This window comes from Patagioenas fasciata, chromosome 3 (genome assembly GCF_037038585.1).
Source record: "Patagioenas fasciata isolate bPatFas1 chromosome 3, bPatFas1.hap1, whole genome shotgun sequence".
NCBI lineage: Eukaryota > Metazoa > Chordata > Aves > Columbiformes > Columbidae > Patagioenas > Patagioenas fasciata.
Genome location: NC_092522.1, coordinates 100,051,121 through 100,067,765, shown reverse-complemented (window position 1 = coordinate 100,067,765; position 16,645 = coordinate 100,051,121). Strand labels below are relative to the sequence as shown.

Below are 16,645 nucleotides of genomic sequence, written 5' to 3'. Positions count from 1 at the left end.
CTTGACACAATTTCTTCTGAACAAACTATGCTGTTGCCTATTTTCATTACCATTTTCTTCAGATAACACCTGCCAGTCTGCACCTTTGCCCTCTAGCAGTTTGCACAAATTGTGCAGCAGACCGGACAAAGTTTGTTTGGTTTAAGTAATTACCTCTTCCACTGTAGTCTGACCCTTTGTACCCAATGGCCGTACAACCAACTTGGCCCATTCAGAAAACTGTCATCTCATTCTTTTCATCTCAAGCATTCTGATACTTGAAAAAAGCTGCCCTGAAACATACGCAGACCACCAGACACATGAAGAATAACAGAGTTTTCAGATTTTATTTTAGAAAACACACAACAAGATCATCCCATGTTCGTAGTTCTACCTAATTGCCACCATTTGTAATGGTCGATTGGTTCACTTTGGTTTTCAGTGTAGTTGCCAGTTCCCTTGTGGATTAGACCTGAATTTTACCTTAAAGCTGTGCTCAAATTAACCATCAGTCAACAAACCAGGAGGTCAACAGATGCTTTCAGTTCTGTGCAGGCTCTTCAGATTGACGTCAGTGAGAATTGCCCCTTTTTGTGTCAAGAAGAATTGGGCTACAAACGTATGTCTGTGCATGTGCATGTGTACACATGTAATATCATAATGGAGACTTGCTGAATTACCCATTATTTTGGAACCATTAATGTTTCCTAGTACTGACAATAAGTGGATGTAATTAGCAAAATTAGTTTGTGAATTGTGGCTAGCCATATCTACGAATCAGGAGGTGGATAAAAATAATTCCATTAGCACAGAGGTGGCATCTGCTTCAAAACCTTTGCTTGTGTAATGAAAATATTTACAATAATGTCCTGGCTGATGTTGTAACAGTCCATGTTTTTACATGTGACTTGCTTGTTACAGCCACGCAATATCAATAGTAAATTAATAGCCTAATTTTATGATGAAGGAAACAGTGTCTTAATAAGTAATGTACAATATACAACAACACTTTAGCTTTATCATCCCCTAACATTTAATGTAAGTGATAAATTGGTTTCTAATTAATATCTACAGTATCTTAGTTAACTTTTAATAGATGTTTACTATTGTCACACATAGTGCATTAAAGGATATGTTTTTCTATCCTAAGAGCAAATAAATGGAAATAATTTGAGATTATTGAGTTAATTCTTCTCTTATCTCTGCTATCAATTAATCTTTAAGGTCAACTGAATTACTTCAAGTTTTCCCTGAGCTGTGGACATTTTGTATTTTGTTAGCATTTGGGGGAAGGAGGTGTTGGCATTGGATATAGATTGGATATAGATTACTTTATGTAAATTAAATTCAATTCAATACTCCTTCTTCGTTCACACTGCCCAACAAACTGATCCACTAGAATGGCATGTATTTTGGTTTCATTGTGATGACTGGACTAATTCCTCTATCTGCATTTCTTCTGTGAGGATCTGAGACAGTTGGTATTCATGCTGATTTTTGCTGGACCCTAGGAAAATCTCCACGGGGACTGATTAGAAGAGCACCTGCATCTGTGAAGATGTCAAACACAAGTGCAGTTGCTTTTTCTCAAAAACTTTCTCAGTAAAAGCAGGTTTTTCCACAAATTATAATTCTCCAGATTTCACTAAAACCAATTAGGTGCAAATCAGAGTGGCATTTAGGCCAGCTGTCATGGAATATTGTGATTTTTAAAGCTTACATGGTACCTTAGGAATACACTGTCTTTTCATTGTGATCCTTAAATGACTTTCTGTGAAATTGCAGAGTTTTTAAACTGTCATAGAATCATAGAATCATTCTGGTTGAAGAGAATCTGTCATTGTATACTTTCCCCTCCCCCCCAGGAAAAAATACACAACTTTTCAGTCAAAGTGTTGGAGACATGTGACAAAAAGATGCTACGATGATGAAGCTTGTCTTGAAACTTTAATCAAGGATGACATGCCCTGTTCTGCAAACGCTGATTGCAAAGCCGCCTACATTAGCAACTGGGGCACAATGCTGCGTGTGGAGTGCACCTGCCAGAATTTACCTCCCATGGAGCAGGCTTTGTGCAAGCTCTTCCATCACATGCTTCACAGCAAATCCTGCTTCAGTGAATTACGTGAGTAAAACATAAAACTTTAAAGAATAATTATTTTTACAGAGTATTAAAATGCCGATTTACACTATATCTTTACTTTGCTATGACTGATTTCAGCAAGATCCAAATAAAAATACAAATCGCATGCACACTTTTTCCCTTGGTTTTGGGAAATATTTTATATGAGTAGTGAATCAATACAGTTGCCTGCATATCTCATTATATGAATATGTTGGAATAACAATAAAATAATAATTTTTAGGATCCATACCATTATGCAGCTTAAAAAAGTCCAAAGTCTTCCTTTCATTGGCTTAATGTTATATTTTGATACACTATTTTTACAAATAATATGACATACTGCTTTTTCTTTCTTTTCTTCTTGGAGTCTAAATATTAGTATAGCTTATACACATTTAACAACAGACTTCATTCCACAGAAAAAAACTTCAATGATTTCAATAGGACCTATCGAAGAAAAAGCTGCTGTAAATGGAGGCTTCAAGTTTTGCCCTTCAGTAAAAACACTGAGGTTAACTCAGATTAAATGTAGGAACTTTCTCAAACGAGTAAAGCCTTTCATGTGTAAATTTTTATTTTTGTTAAATACAAATGTCCTTGCCAAGTCTTTGTTTAAGAGAGATTTGTTAGTGCAATGAATGGCAATACGGGAGCAAATATTAATGTTTTAGTCTGGATCAGGAGTGTGCCTTCAAAGCAAATCCTGTGTTTGTCCCCGCTTATTGTCCTGTGGATCACATCAAAATGGTAGTTCCACATCACAGGGTGGCTCCTGGACTCCTCCAGCCCAAAACTAAACCTGAAGTTTCATCTGCTGCCTCTGCAACACTTCAGCTACATCCAGGCATCTGGTCCACAGACCAGATCAAAGAGCAAAGTACCCACTTCACCTCAGATCTTTGATCTATCACACCAGCTATTTTGCTATATAAATCCTCTTAGGATAAACTACTTCCTAGTGCCTCATACCCTGCATCAGTCGTCTTCTATATGTAATTAAATATGTTCTCAGCCTAGCTTGGGAGAGCTAAATATATATATAGGTTTGAGAATATTGGCAGCGATTTTACTGCTGGATGTTATTTATTTGTTTGCTTGTTTTATGGCTGCATTTAATGATCCAAATGAGTGATCACATCATTGCATTAGTTATGCTTAGAGCTACAAAGAAAAGGATGACCCTCATGTCAAAATAATTAAATAATTGTTCATGAGCTTTTGCCATTTCCTGAAGCAGTCGCAGGATAAAATATTGTTGTGGGTTACTTTTGGTTCGTTGTAGTTGTTGCTTTTTATTTGGTTGGTTTCGGTTTTGTTTTTGGTTTTGTTTGTTTGTTTGTTTTTAATTTTGTTTGTTTGTTTGTTTTGTTTTGTGGCTATTGGTTGGTTGGTTTAGTTTGGTTTTGGTTTTTTTTTTGTTTTGCTTTGGTTGGTTGGTTTTTGGTGGTGGTGTTGTGTTGTTGTTGTTTTGTTGTATTTTTGGTTGGGGTTTGGTTTTTTTTTTGATGGAAACTTCCCTAACCTAGGTGGGATTGAAGAACAGAAGCATGCTTGCTCCTGTAGCGCAATGAATTCCTGCTAACTAAACAAAACTATTTGGGGATCCAAAGCTTTTGGCTGAGCAAAGGATTGGCATCTCCTCTACAGAACATTTGCAGAATCTTGTGAATCTTCACTTTTGGTTTTTCCTACCTAGCTGTGATACAGCTAAACTGAAAAGAGAGATGATTATGAGTTTGATTGTAAGGCAGTGTTAAATACCATTAGAACTGGTGTGAACAGACCCACAAGTGGTGTTTACACCATCACATCTTCCTACTCTTGTATGGCACTGCCTCGCTACAAGTGTTTGCTTTTGGGGCTGTGCTTACAGGATTAAAGATTGCTGCAGACCGACTCACTAAAAGGCAAGAACTGTGAGTAATTGGCTGCTATATGAGACAGAAGCACAGTGTGGATCAGTGCCTATGTAGGATCAGTGTCACAACAGAATAAGCAAAAATGCCAAGGACAGAAAGTAAAAAGTTATGTTTCCAAAATATTGTAACTCTGAGTTGTACTTTTAGATCTCACAGAAAAAATACATTACAAGGAGAATGAGTACATTCCTATTTAGACAATGTTCCAGGCTGCAACCATGACCCTTTTTCATATCATTTTCATTCCTCTAGGGAATAAAAATTTCTCAGCTTACAGTTCATGTGAGTGACTAGGCCTAGTCCTGCATGGTTTAGCCTCTTGCTTTGTAAACTATTCTACTTAGCTAAAACTTTCCTTTTTCATTTCAATAGAAGATACATGTTTTCAGATGTATTCATGAAATCATCCCCACTAAGAGGACAGGCCTTTGTGAAAGAGTTGAATGAGGTCTAGCAATTCATTGGAAGAATGAGCTCTGCTTTTGGAAATTACTTCAAACTACTACCCATTTCTCATCACTTCTATATAGGTTTGGTGGGTTCAACTCTTTTGGTGGGCCTATTTTTAAGAATTTAAGCTGTTTTGAGGCAAAGAATATTTTTAAAGCACACTTGTCCCCCATAAGACAAACTACAGGGGAGGTTTAACAGAGATGTCAAAGGAAGAATTCTTATTCACTCATTCACTTTGTTCATTGACTATCGATAAACAGTATTTTTAAATAGCTGCCTTTAAAAATTCTGTGACTCTTATCAAAACACCAAACAGCATTATTCACTGAAATTATTATTTTAAAGTAATATTTTGAATGGATATTTTCTTTCAAATATTCAGGTCAAATTTCCATTAAGAAGAAAGATTTTCATTGGGTAAATACAGAAGTACCAGAAGAAAAGCTTTCTAGAGCACAGCTCCATTCTTCTTCAATTAATGGTGAGTCTGGGCAAGACACTCCATAATTTTAATAGAAGTACTCTTGAAATTTCCCTTGTGTATGATAGGGAAGACTAAAGTTTGGGTCCCTTGGGTGGGTTCAGGCAAGCAAGCACTACCTGTTGGTCTCTTATTCAACAGAATGTGGAATAATCTCTCTACCTTTTTGGCTTAGCTTATATAACCCCAAAATAAACATAATGACGCTGAACCAACTTCTTTGATAAGTGGTTTTGAAATAGATGTCTTACAATCACTTTATTATAATTTGGGAAAATGAAGTTATTAAACCCACCAGAGCCTGATTCTCCATACAATCATTAGAGAGTAGTAGTCATAATGTGAAATACAAATTATTAGCTTTGATGTCACACCTGCTATTCTCCTATCTCGACTTTTTGTGCCATAGTAGTTACAACAATGAAGCCAGAGTAAGTGGTCTGAGAAGGGGTTTGTGTTACACTGCAACAGACTTCACCTTCTCATGCAACAGAAGGACACGCAATTTCAGATCATCATATTCCAGGGGCTGAAGAGCTACATCTGGTTTTATTTCCATACATTTACAGTAAGCAATGAAGTGACATAAAGCTAAAGGATATTGAATTAATATACACATTTTCTCATGGTTTAAATAATACTAACTTTATTTTTCCTTTTGAAAGACCCAATTACAGAGTGAGAACACTAAAGAGCTTAATGCACAAATATCGACTCTAATGAGAATGACCTGTTTTACCTTGAGAGGTACAGATTACAATACTCCAGACATTACTACAAATTAGTTCCCAGAACTGTGCATGGTGAACACCTTTAACAGTGAAAAAATAATTCAAACTATACATGCAGTACAAAGTCAAGGGACTTCTGTGATCTCCATCCTTCCACTATTGTTGAAGTAGGCAACCTGGAAAGTATAAAAATAGATCCATGGGAATGGGATTCCTGAGATCTGTATGTGGATAATTAAGCATTCAGGTGTAATTTTAGCATTAAAATTACTTAAGAATCATGCATGTCACCCAAGTGCTCTCTGCAGCCAAAGAAGAAAGTCAGGGACCCTCTTAGTAATAATCCCACTTTGTCAGGTTGCCTTTGCTGGAAGCGTTGGCTTCCCTTTGCTAAGAACAGGGAGAGAATGAACCTCTAGCTGGATCCAGACTCTCGTGGTTAAATAATGCAAGTTACAATGCAAGAAGTCCTGCTCTAAGTGGGAAAATGTAAAATGTGAGATATTTCACCCTTGTGACTAGTTCTAACTGCAGACCCTTTCAGTGGGTAAAATGTATTATACATTTCCCTCAGAGATTCAGATAAATGTTTGCAAAAAGCAGCCTGCACCCTGTTAATTCTGTTCCCATTGAAGCCTGAATACTTTCCAAAAACCTGTCCTTGAACTCTTAACAGAATTTTGGATAGCCTTAGAAAAATAAGAAGAATGCTGACCAGCCTAAGCCATACAATGAAATATTCCTTCTATTTGAGCTGTCTTGTACACTAGCTGGGAACTCTCTAAGATATAAATGTCTCATATGAAGCCAGATTAAGGAGAAGAATCTGATTCAGAATATCTACCTGATGATAAAAACCATACTGCAAAATTTTTTCATAAATCCCACTGCCAAAAATCTAACTCAGTATCCTAGATTCATACGCTAGTAAATGTGCATTACTGAGGTTGCAAAGGGAGTTAACATCTTTACAAAATATTTATCTTTACTGAAATCAAATCCCAAGAAGAATTCCAGGGTGCAGAGGCAAAACAGTTAAGTTGTCAAATATGGCCTTGTGTGTGTGTGTGGAGATGTTCTAAGATATTTGCTTCCTAGATGTTTTCTGCTTAGAAATTAGAAGATACAATTTCCTGATATCTTGTCCCTGCATCAGAATCCCAGGAGAATCATTTAGTTAGCATGTCATTGAAAGATACAAGGATGTCTTTCACCGCTGTACACCAATGATCATCCACAGATGAACATGCTCTGAAGAAACTCTGTATTTCTTCAGCATTTCTTAATTTAATAATTAAAAAAACACTTACTGTTCAAAAAACAGTAATATTTCTCCTTTCTATTCAGTGACATTGCAAATCATTGGATAAGATTAGTTTTAGTAAAAGGTGTCTTTCATAATAAATAATAAATCTAAACATGTATAAACATATTCCTATATATTTGAAAATAAATATAACCCTGTTCAGTTGGAAGAATACTATGACAGGTTTGATGTGACAACAGGATTGTTTAAAAGTCTTGGCTGGATTTACAGTCATCCACATACCCCAGAGGGTACAGGACAATCCAGTCATCTGTGGGCTGATATATCCCTGGTAACAAGGTGTGATGTGGGCAGAGTCTTAACCATATAAAAGTTAATGAGAGTTTTGCTTAGACAGGGCCATAATTTTACGTCATTTTGGAAACAGCATCAAAAACTGCTAAATCAAACAAAATTTCTCCAAACTTCAAAAATGTTATTGCCTACGTAGTTATGGATTTTCAGCCTGGTTTTGACTTTATCTTATGCAAATTCTCTCAATGATTTTACAGATCCACATAATTTAAAAGATTGCTTCCCACACTTTAATTTGAAAAATGATTCATGTGTGAAGATAAGCATTTACTTTCATAAGCACAGAGCTTTAGAGCTAAAGCATTTTTTGGCTGGAAGACAAAGCTAGAAATATGGAACTCTTATTCTGTTCTTGTGAGATATAAAAAATGGGGCTTGACCCAAAACTATTGAAATTAATCTTATTTCATCTTAAATTGTAGAGTTACCACTTATTTCCTACTGGGGAGTTCTGCTGTGTTGACAATCTAGATAAACAAGTAATTGGCAGGGTTTATCTATAATTATACCAGCTGCTGTGGGAACTGAGATTAGTTCAGCTCCAGCAACTTTAATTTGTAAGATATGAAACATTGTCAATCTGATTGATTTATAAATGTAGAAAAAAGCTTGTGACAAGATGAGGATAGCCAAGAAACCTCTGAGCACCAGCTGGAACTAGTCTGTGCAATGACCATTCACAGGCATTTCACTAGCTATACATAAGCAGGTAGATTTACACAAGAGTTTAATCCTACTAATTGTTCCAGCTGCTGAGCTATCCTCTACCAAACTTCTTCACTGGAAATGTCCGTGTATCTACACAGACAGCTCCAGCTTCAGTGATCCCTGCAGACACAGCCATTGTGTCCTTAAGATTTGCAGCCTATCCTAGGAAGGACAAGACATGCATCATGCAGCCGAGATGGCCCTTCTGTAGACCTGTCCTGAGGCAAAGCATTTCATGAGCTTCTCACCACAATAGGCCATGTCCACGGGACAGAGCAGCCCACCTAGTGTCTCACAACCCTTCCCCTTGCAGTGGAAATGACTGCTATCCACTTGTGGTGATTCAGTCTCTGCAGGCCCGAGCTGGAAATATCTCTTATTTTGGCCACATCCTGTTATAAGTCTTCAGACACTGCATGTGGCTTTATTTCTCCATGGTATGTGTAGAAGTTTGTATAGTTTTCTCTATCTAGTCAGAGAACCCAAACTAGGTTTGCTGTTCTGCACCTCAGCCAGTTGAGGTACTGAAACAGGAACAGATGTTTCTTAGAAGAGTAATGGCATAGGTGTGTTACGTACACGACATGTTTTACCATTTCTGCCAAGAATAGGAAAGTACCCTACCTCTTAATCATGGTTTTAATTCTTGTGACAGATTTGTCTGCTCTTCAGTGAACTGTGAATGGGCACACAGCGTGAGCACTAAGGTTGTTTACAGATCCATAACTACAAATGTGCCCAATTTCAGTCAATGTATTTATTATTTGCTTAGAGTACTGGTTTTTTAATCCTTAACTCGTTGTTATTTAGATCTTGTTCAGATGATCAATACCATGTATACAGAGACCAAAACAGGATAATACAGCCTGGTATGTCGTACAGGAATTTAAATGTAGATTCTGGTAGACAGGATTTGAGATAAACAGAGACAAAAGTTCACATCTGTATTTCTTAACCCCCCTAGTGTTATTTCATGTTTCAAGAACTGGTTTGATATAGATTAATAGAGAAAATTTATATAAAATATTCCTTCAGATTTTTAAAGAAGAGCAGAGCGTATATCAAGAAACACACACCCCAATAACATTTTTAAGGGAAGATGAACAAGCAGATTCAGGAAGTCAAACCACAAAGAATATATGAAGTGAAAAATTAGCTCTTCAGCCACAAGATTGTGCCCTCTCCTAGCCTTACAAATTCCCTCACTCCTCAGAAGGCAGGATAAAATATATGGCTTCTAGCATGATCTCATCATTAACATCGTTCTTGTATTCCCCATAGAACTGAAAATGCTATAATCAACATCTTCTATCAGCAGTTACTTCACTAAAAACATAGCATTTTATAACGTTTAGACAATAAGTAGAGTATTTTGATTTCATTTGATCATTTTGATATGGTTTCCCACAGCTTTCTCCTAGGGTAACTGACATGCTATAGTCTAGACAAGTGGTCTCTATGGTGGGTGGGCTGACAAGCCATACCCAGAGGGTGAGAGTAAATGGCTCCTTTTCAAACTGGCAACCTGTCATGAGTGGGGTTCTCCAGGGATTGATATTGGTCCCAATGATGTTTAACATCTTCATAAGTGATCTGGATGATGTGATCTAGTGTGTCCTGATGAAGCCTGCTGATGACAGCAAACTGTCTGGGTAAAGGCACACTCCTGGAGGGAAAGCCACCCTGCAGGATGATCTGGATAGCCTGGAAGAGTAGGCTACCAAGAACTTCATCAAGTTCAATAAGGGCAAGCGTAAGGTCTTGCACCTGGGAAAACATAGTCCAGGATTGCAGCACAGGTTGGGATCTACCCAGCTGGGGAGCAGCTCTGCGGAAAGGGACCTGGGAGTCCTGGTGGACAACAGGCTCAATATGAGTGAGGAGTGTGCTGCTGCAGCAAAGAAAGCCAACAGATGCTGGGCTGCATTAGCAAGGGCATCACCAGCAGAGACAAAGTCATTATCCCACTGTACTCAGTGCTTGTCAGGCCACAGCTGGAATACTGTGTTCAGTTTGGTCCCTGCTGTACAAAAAAGATGTGAACGGGCAGGAGAGGGTCTGAAGAAGGGCCACGAAGAGGATCAAAGGAATGGGAAGCCGTCATATGAGGAACAGCTGAGACAACTGGGCTCATTCAACCTTGAGAAAAGGAAGCTGACGGGAGACCTCATCACCATGTTCCAGTATTTAAAGGGTGGCTGCAAAGAAGATAGAGACTCCCTTTTTACACGGAAAAGATGAGGGGTAATGGTTACAAGTTGTTCCTGGAGAGATTCTGATTGCACACAAGAGGGCAATTTTTAATTTATGAGAACAATCAGCTATTGAAATAATCTTCCCAGGGAAGTGGTGGATTTCCCAACATTGAACATTCAAGATTCAGCTGGACAGGGATGCTGGGTCATCTTGTCCAGACCGTGCTTTTGCCGAGACAGGTTGGACTAGATGATCTCTGTGGTCCCTTCCAACCTAGTATTCTATGATTCTATGATTTCAGAGTGTTTTATTTTATCAAAATGAAATATTTTTCAACTCTTTAAAGAAGAATATTGCAATATTTTGGTAAAATTATATTAGCCCATTTTAACCATCCATGACTATTGCTCCTAATAATTTTCCTAGTTTTTTTGGTAAGTGATGTACTTTAAAAACATCCATTTGCCTTAAATGTGTGAACCTCACTTTCTACTTTAAAAAGTAGGAAACTTTTATCCTTACAACTGCCCCTGCAGTTGTAGAAAGTATTAAAAACTGAGTGTACAATTAAGATTCAGAAACTGGAAAGAAAAAAAAAAAAAACTAAAAATTATTCTTTTCCTAAAACTCATCATCTTAAAGAAAAGTTGTAACTTGAGAGGAGGTCCAACTGCTGATCTATTTTTTAACATACAATGTTAGCAGTCCTGCACTGATAACAAGAGAGACATCACCCTTCTTCAAAAATTCACCCCATTAAATCGTTTTCAGTAGCTTACTGCATTAAGTGTGATCATGTTCATTCCATGCAACTTGTGATGGTTCAAACATTGCTTTCCTTTTTCTTTCCTTGACTTTCAGATAGCTTTTTGAGGAAAAAAAGTGAATATCATCCTGCAATAAACACCAGGCAAGTCCAACGGCCCGCTCAGTTCTTGCCCATTGCTTGCCTTCTTGTATAGTGGAATATATATCCACAGTCTCTTACTGGAGCTGCTCCAGTATCCATATTGGCTGTGTTTGTATTAGACTATACACTACATCTGTTGCTTATATATAGTGCATATAGAAATACCTCATTTAGAGTCTGTGTGTGCATAGGCATAAACACACACAACATACAAAATCTGGTAACTGACTCATGGAACACAGTTTGGCTTTCTCACAGCACAGGTAAGTCACCCAGTGATGGGGCCAGGACTCATCTCTCAGTGAATGTTTCACTGAGTACATAAAGTAGAGCAGCTTGGGAACAGCTAAAAGGCTCTCTGCATTTTAGTTTCTACATAAATAATTGTATAAATGTGACAGAATCAATGTAACAGGAAAGTAACAGAAAGCTCTCATGTTTTATGCTTGTGGCTCTGGATTTGAGTCCTCTCGTCAAGTCGTCTAACCTCTCCATCCCAGGTTCAGGGCTTACATTACATTCTCAACTGAAACTTTTCCTTTAGAATATTTGATCAAAACTGATGGATTCATTTCTCCAGGAAAAATAAGCTTCCTCTCATTTGGAAAACCAAAGTTGAAACAACTCCCAGTTTTTCAAGAGTTGGAATTTTTAGCATATAAGCTGCCTAAGTGACTTTTTGGTGAGAAGCCTAAGAGGAAACTCCATGGGCACAGAGCCCAGAAACACGGTGTTAGATCCCATTTTACGTTAATTTGATTCTAGATCAAGTATTATTGCACACTGCAATTATGATAATATGTGAAAAAAGAAAAGACGTCTAGCAGGTAAGTAAGAGCCAGGGCTCCTCTGATACACAGAATAAAATTAATACCTTAAAATCAATGGGGATAATACTCCAAAACACAAATCAGAGTAACAAGCTATTCCCCTGGAGAAGAGCAAAAGGTAGCTCTACACATATGAAGTGCTATTGGAGCTGGTATTTACAAAAAGGAGTCTGAAAATGATTTTGCATCAACTGCCAAAGGAAGAGTAATTCTTACCATTGGCATACAATCAAGGTCTTTTTTCCTCCTTTTAATTATTAATGTCAGAACTGATAGCTAATTTAGCTTACATGTGTACGCATTCCAATTCAGATCTGATTCTTATTACTGAAGAAGGAAATGTTTCATGTCTGTTTTCTGTTTTTTTACCTATAGGTGAAACAGTCTATGTTATTGCCTATTCCTCCTGCATAGTTCTCATCCTAGGAATAGTCCTGTTGACTCTCCTAAAGATCAGGTAATTTGATATGGATATTAATCATTGGTTCTAGGAAATTGGAAAAACATAAAATAAAATGTTTTGACTTAGTTAAGAGGTTGGCACTATGATTGTCTTTAAAAACAGTCCAGCATGCCTCGGTGATGGAAAGAACTGACATTGCGGGTGTCAGCAGGAAGGAGTGAAATACGATGCGTATCTACAATGCCCTCCATTCATGCAGAGATCCCAGGCTTCAGGAGGTTTCATTTCCTGTCCCATGGCAGGGGAAGGTGAAATCTGAATTCAAAAATTCTGCGAGGCTACCTTCCTAGCTCTGCAGCAGGCAGAGGTAATGCAGAAAGGAAATGAGAATATTCAGCATTATAACATATTTAGAAACTGAACTGTGAATGCTGCTATTGTAGTTAATATTCTTGCCAAATGCCATTTCTGTTGATAGGATTCTGTAAACATTCCCACACACACAGTATGAGAAACTGCCCATACACCAATGCTTGGTAAGAAAACAGAAATGTGCATTCACTTAGGCAAATGAACATGGCCTTTTCTTAAATGATACATTTTCTTGGACCAAATTAAATGGCCAGATTTCAAGACTTACACTGTCAGATGATAAGTAACAGAATATGATGTAGCAGGAGCTATATATAGTGGGGGGGATATTGAGTCAATTTTCATTATTAAATTCAGAGGCAGATCAAAGAGGAATCATGCAGAAAAATGCAAAAGGCAAGTCAAGAATATATGGGAGCAGAGGCTTTCTCTTTACGTTTGCATTTACAGGAATATCAGCATATAAATAAAACTCAGATTTAAAGAATACAAGGGAGGGAAGAAAGAACAGTACATTAATAACAGTGAAAGGAATTATTTTATGCCACAGTGTTCATCATAAAAAGAGGGGAATTTTGCCACTGATTTCAATTAAGCCAAAGTTCAAACCAAAAGCTGTATAGTTTATTGCTAAATACATGCACATTCTTTGTTTTCAGAGCCTGCAGAGCAAAACATGAGTCAAGAAGTCCCTCGCCAGACCATTCTTCTGAAACATTTATGGTCCATTATAAAAGTAACAGATGAACTATGCTGTTGCTTAGGCTTTTTAAGGCTAGTCTTGAAAGCCAGTCTGTTGTACATATGCTATAATAAAATATATATTAGAAAACCTACTATAAATTATGGATTTTTGTAGCTGAGCATACAAAAGATTTTTATATTTATTAACACATATTAAACCTTTCACAAGGTAAAAAGAAGTAGAATTGTACTCTTTTTCATTTGCAGATTCACAGTTCTATCCTGAGCTGCATGTTTCCTACATTTTCAGATGCACAGGACAAAATGCTGTATGAGCATGAATCTGCTAAGCATTGGCAGTCTTTGCAACCCACTCTTCTGATCTGAACTCTGCCAGAAAAGGAAAAAAATCCACTCAGAAACATTGTAGAGAGCTGTTAAAAAGTGCATATGTGATAGTTTTGTACACTTGGTTCCCAAGTACCTAATGCCATATTTGTAAGGCCGCACTCACAGGTAGGCTGTCCATAGTTTGATGGTGGAACATCTGGTGGGGTATGAGGAGATCAGGATTACAACCATTTTCAGTATGAAACAGAGTTAAACTCTGACTGAGCTAATGCTTTGACTCCAGTATGCTGTTGCTGAAACTGGTTATTCTTTCTTCTCCTTCAAGAAGAAATAAGTGAGCCTTGCCAAATCAAATACAGTAACTTTAGAAAGCATTTTGTGATCTGAATGCCCGGTGGAGGGAGTCGCTTGGGGCTGAAGTGCCTACTTCTTGAGAGAGAAGTTACAACCCATCTCATCATCTGTTTTTCCCATTCATTGTCTGTAGGCAATATCCAAAGTGCCTAATTCTCCCTGTGCACTGTACTGGGAGTCATGGTCCCTAACACACCACTCTGGATCCCACTTTCTGGCTATGAGTTCTGGATTTCTCCCCATGGCTGAGTTGTTTCACTAGATTTAAGCTTCTATTTATTAGCAATTGGTTGTCTTTGTTATGTCTTTGTAATGATCTGGTTCTGGTCAGCACAAGACAATGGGCTGGCATTTCTTAGACAAGTGTTACCATAAGTAGCGTACGTATTGTCTCGTTGTGCTAGCATCTGATGTTTAATTTGACTCTTTTCTGAATTCCCATGATCAGGAATGAAATACTGGTTCCGCTGAATTCAGCTCCAGTTTTGACCATGACTGATGTAGATCTAGGGCTATAAATCTATGATGTGATCAGAAGAGCAGGAATCTCTACTCTTCAAAGTGACTTTTACTTCTGGCTTTGGTAGCTTGTGAAATTATTTAGGTGTGCAATTCTATTGAAGAGTTTTAGAAATTTTTAACAATTGTTACAACATGCATTTTTTTTCTTTAGGATCTGCATAAAACCAGAAACTTCTTGTTTCACAATCAAATGCTATCTCTTTACTAAATCAGCCTATGGACAAAAATACAACAAAAAATTGGAAAGCTGATTAGTTTGTTAATCAAAACAATCTCTTTCATCAGTCCAGCCATTTGCAGTTTACCTCCCACCATGTAGGTTTTTTGAAAGTAATATATTAATATTGCTCATCTCAAAACTCCGAAGAGGAAACGTTCAAACTGAAAATACTGTTGAGCATATGTTCTCACCTGTGTTGAATAAGAGCAATCCTTTATATAGAAATATACATATGAAGTGAATGCCATGTTGGTTTTCAGTCTGACTTTAAAAAACAATGATGCAATGCTGAACCCTCTGTGTCAAAAAATCTGAAGAGCTCCATTTCTATTCAGGTTAAACTAAACCTCAGTCATAAAGACATCTCTTGTAACTTTCTACCTTATAAACTTTTTGTTTTCTTTTAATCTTATATACAGTGGTTAGGAATTCTCCTCATATATGTGCCGAGACACAAACATATGCTCACACATACACAAGTATGTAAAAAGTATTTGAACTGGAGAGTAAGTAAGACAAGAAGATATTTAGTAGCTATTGTGTTGCTTCTGTAATTTTACAGGCTCTCTTCACTAGGGCTGACTTTAATGCTTAAGGGAAAAATAAATTTCCTCCATTATACACGTAAAATGTATTGTTCTGATTTCCTAGTGACACTGTATTTTGTCAATTGTATCTAGGCATTAATTATTAAATAAAGGAATTTCTGCTGGGTTGATCTGTATTCAAATGTTTCTGATTAGACTCTTCTAATTGCTTCATGAACAGTTTTGTGATGAAAGAAGTAGTATCTTTGTAACAGCCTGATCATTAAAATCTTTTCCCCTGAAGTAAGACATCTGCACCGAATTTCCAGCTGAGGAAAATTAAGTCTCATTGACAATTTGGGATTCCGAGGACATGGATCATTTTGGGTAAGGAACTAGGACATTGCAGAGTGAAGAAACGAAGACTGATTGGGCCAGAGGGAGAAAGCATAAATGTTGGCCTTACAGCACTCTCATCTGAAATGGGACATACTGGGTTCAAGTTTTTCTTTCAAGATTGCTTATGCAGTTTATATAGAGATTGATTCAAATTAACTGTATAAAGAGTTTTTGAGACAAGTGTGCAGGACTAGCTATTCCTCATGCAGTATTGAAGCTACAAGGCTGCAAAGTCCAAGTCTCCACCTCTCCTGTCTTGCACAATGAGTCCTGAATTCTTCAAAAGGAAGATTTTCCTCAGCTGTCTCACCTCTTTGTGAGGTGAGAGAATGGGCTGCTTGGAGAGACAGGTGTGGGCTCAACCTCATGAAGCTGTTGTGGGAATCGCAACCAGGTCCTCTGAGCTAGATATCAGGTCAAGGTAGTAACACAGAAGAGGGATGGAAGCAGCACCAACACCATCCCCAAGATGGCACTTTAAAAGAGTAAACACCATTCAGTGATTTAAAAAAAAAATTATTGTGGGTGCCTTTCCGCCAGGGAAAATACTGTTGGATTCAGGCTGGTAAAGGTAACTGAGCTCATGTTGAGGCATTTTAACAGTAGCATGGGGCAGGGAATTTTACTGTTGACTTTTCCAAGAAAGTTCCCTGATCAACACACTGATGTTTCAGACCACACGCTGAAGTCATTCAGTCTCCCATGAAGCGTATAGGGGGTCTTAGACATCATTTAAGGGGAACAGATTTCTACACTGCAGTGAAACATCTGAAGTTAGATAATGCCTCATTTAATTTTTCGACTCCTACCTCCACTCCTGGCTGTAGCTTTTAATGTTTAGTTAATGGAGGAAAAGTGTT

The 16,645-nt window shown here is 37.6% G+C and overlaps 1 protein-coding gene across 1 annotated transcript in view; it reads left to right on the top strand.

Annotated features, from left to right (window-relative positions):
- GFRAL (GDNF family receptor alpha like) overlaps nucleotides 1–15,563 on the top strand; it is a 34,915-nt gene extending 19,352 nt beyond the window's left edge. The window contains exons 7-10 of the mRNA XM_071807284.1: nucleotides 1,845–2,104; nucleotides 4,859–4,957; nucleotides 12,329–12,410; nucleotides 13,388–15,563. Of these exons, the coding sequence (XP_071663385.1) occupies nucleotides 1,845–2,104; nucleotides 4,859–4,957; nucleotides 12,329–12,410; nucleotides 13,388–13,475 (529 nt within the window). The 3' untranslated portion in view covers nucleotides 13,476–15,563. The remainder of the gene's footprint in view (nucleotides 1–1,844; nucleotides 2,105–4,858; nucleotides 4,958–12,328; nucleotides 12,411–13,387) is intronic.
- The last annotated feature ends 1,082 nt before the right edge of the window (nucleotides 15,564–16,645 follow it).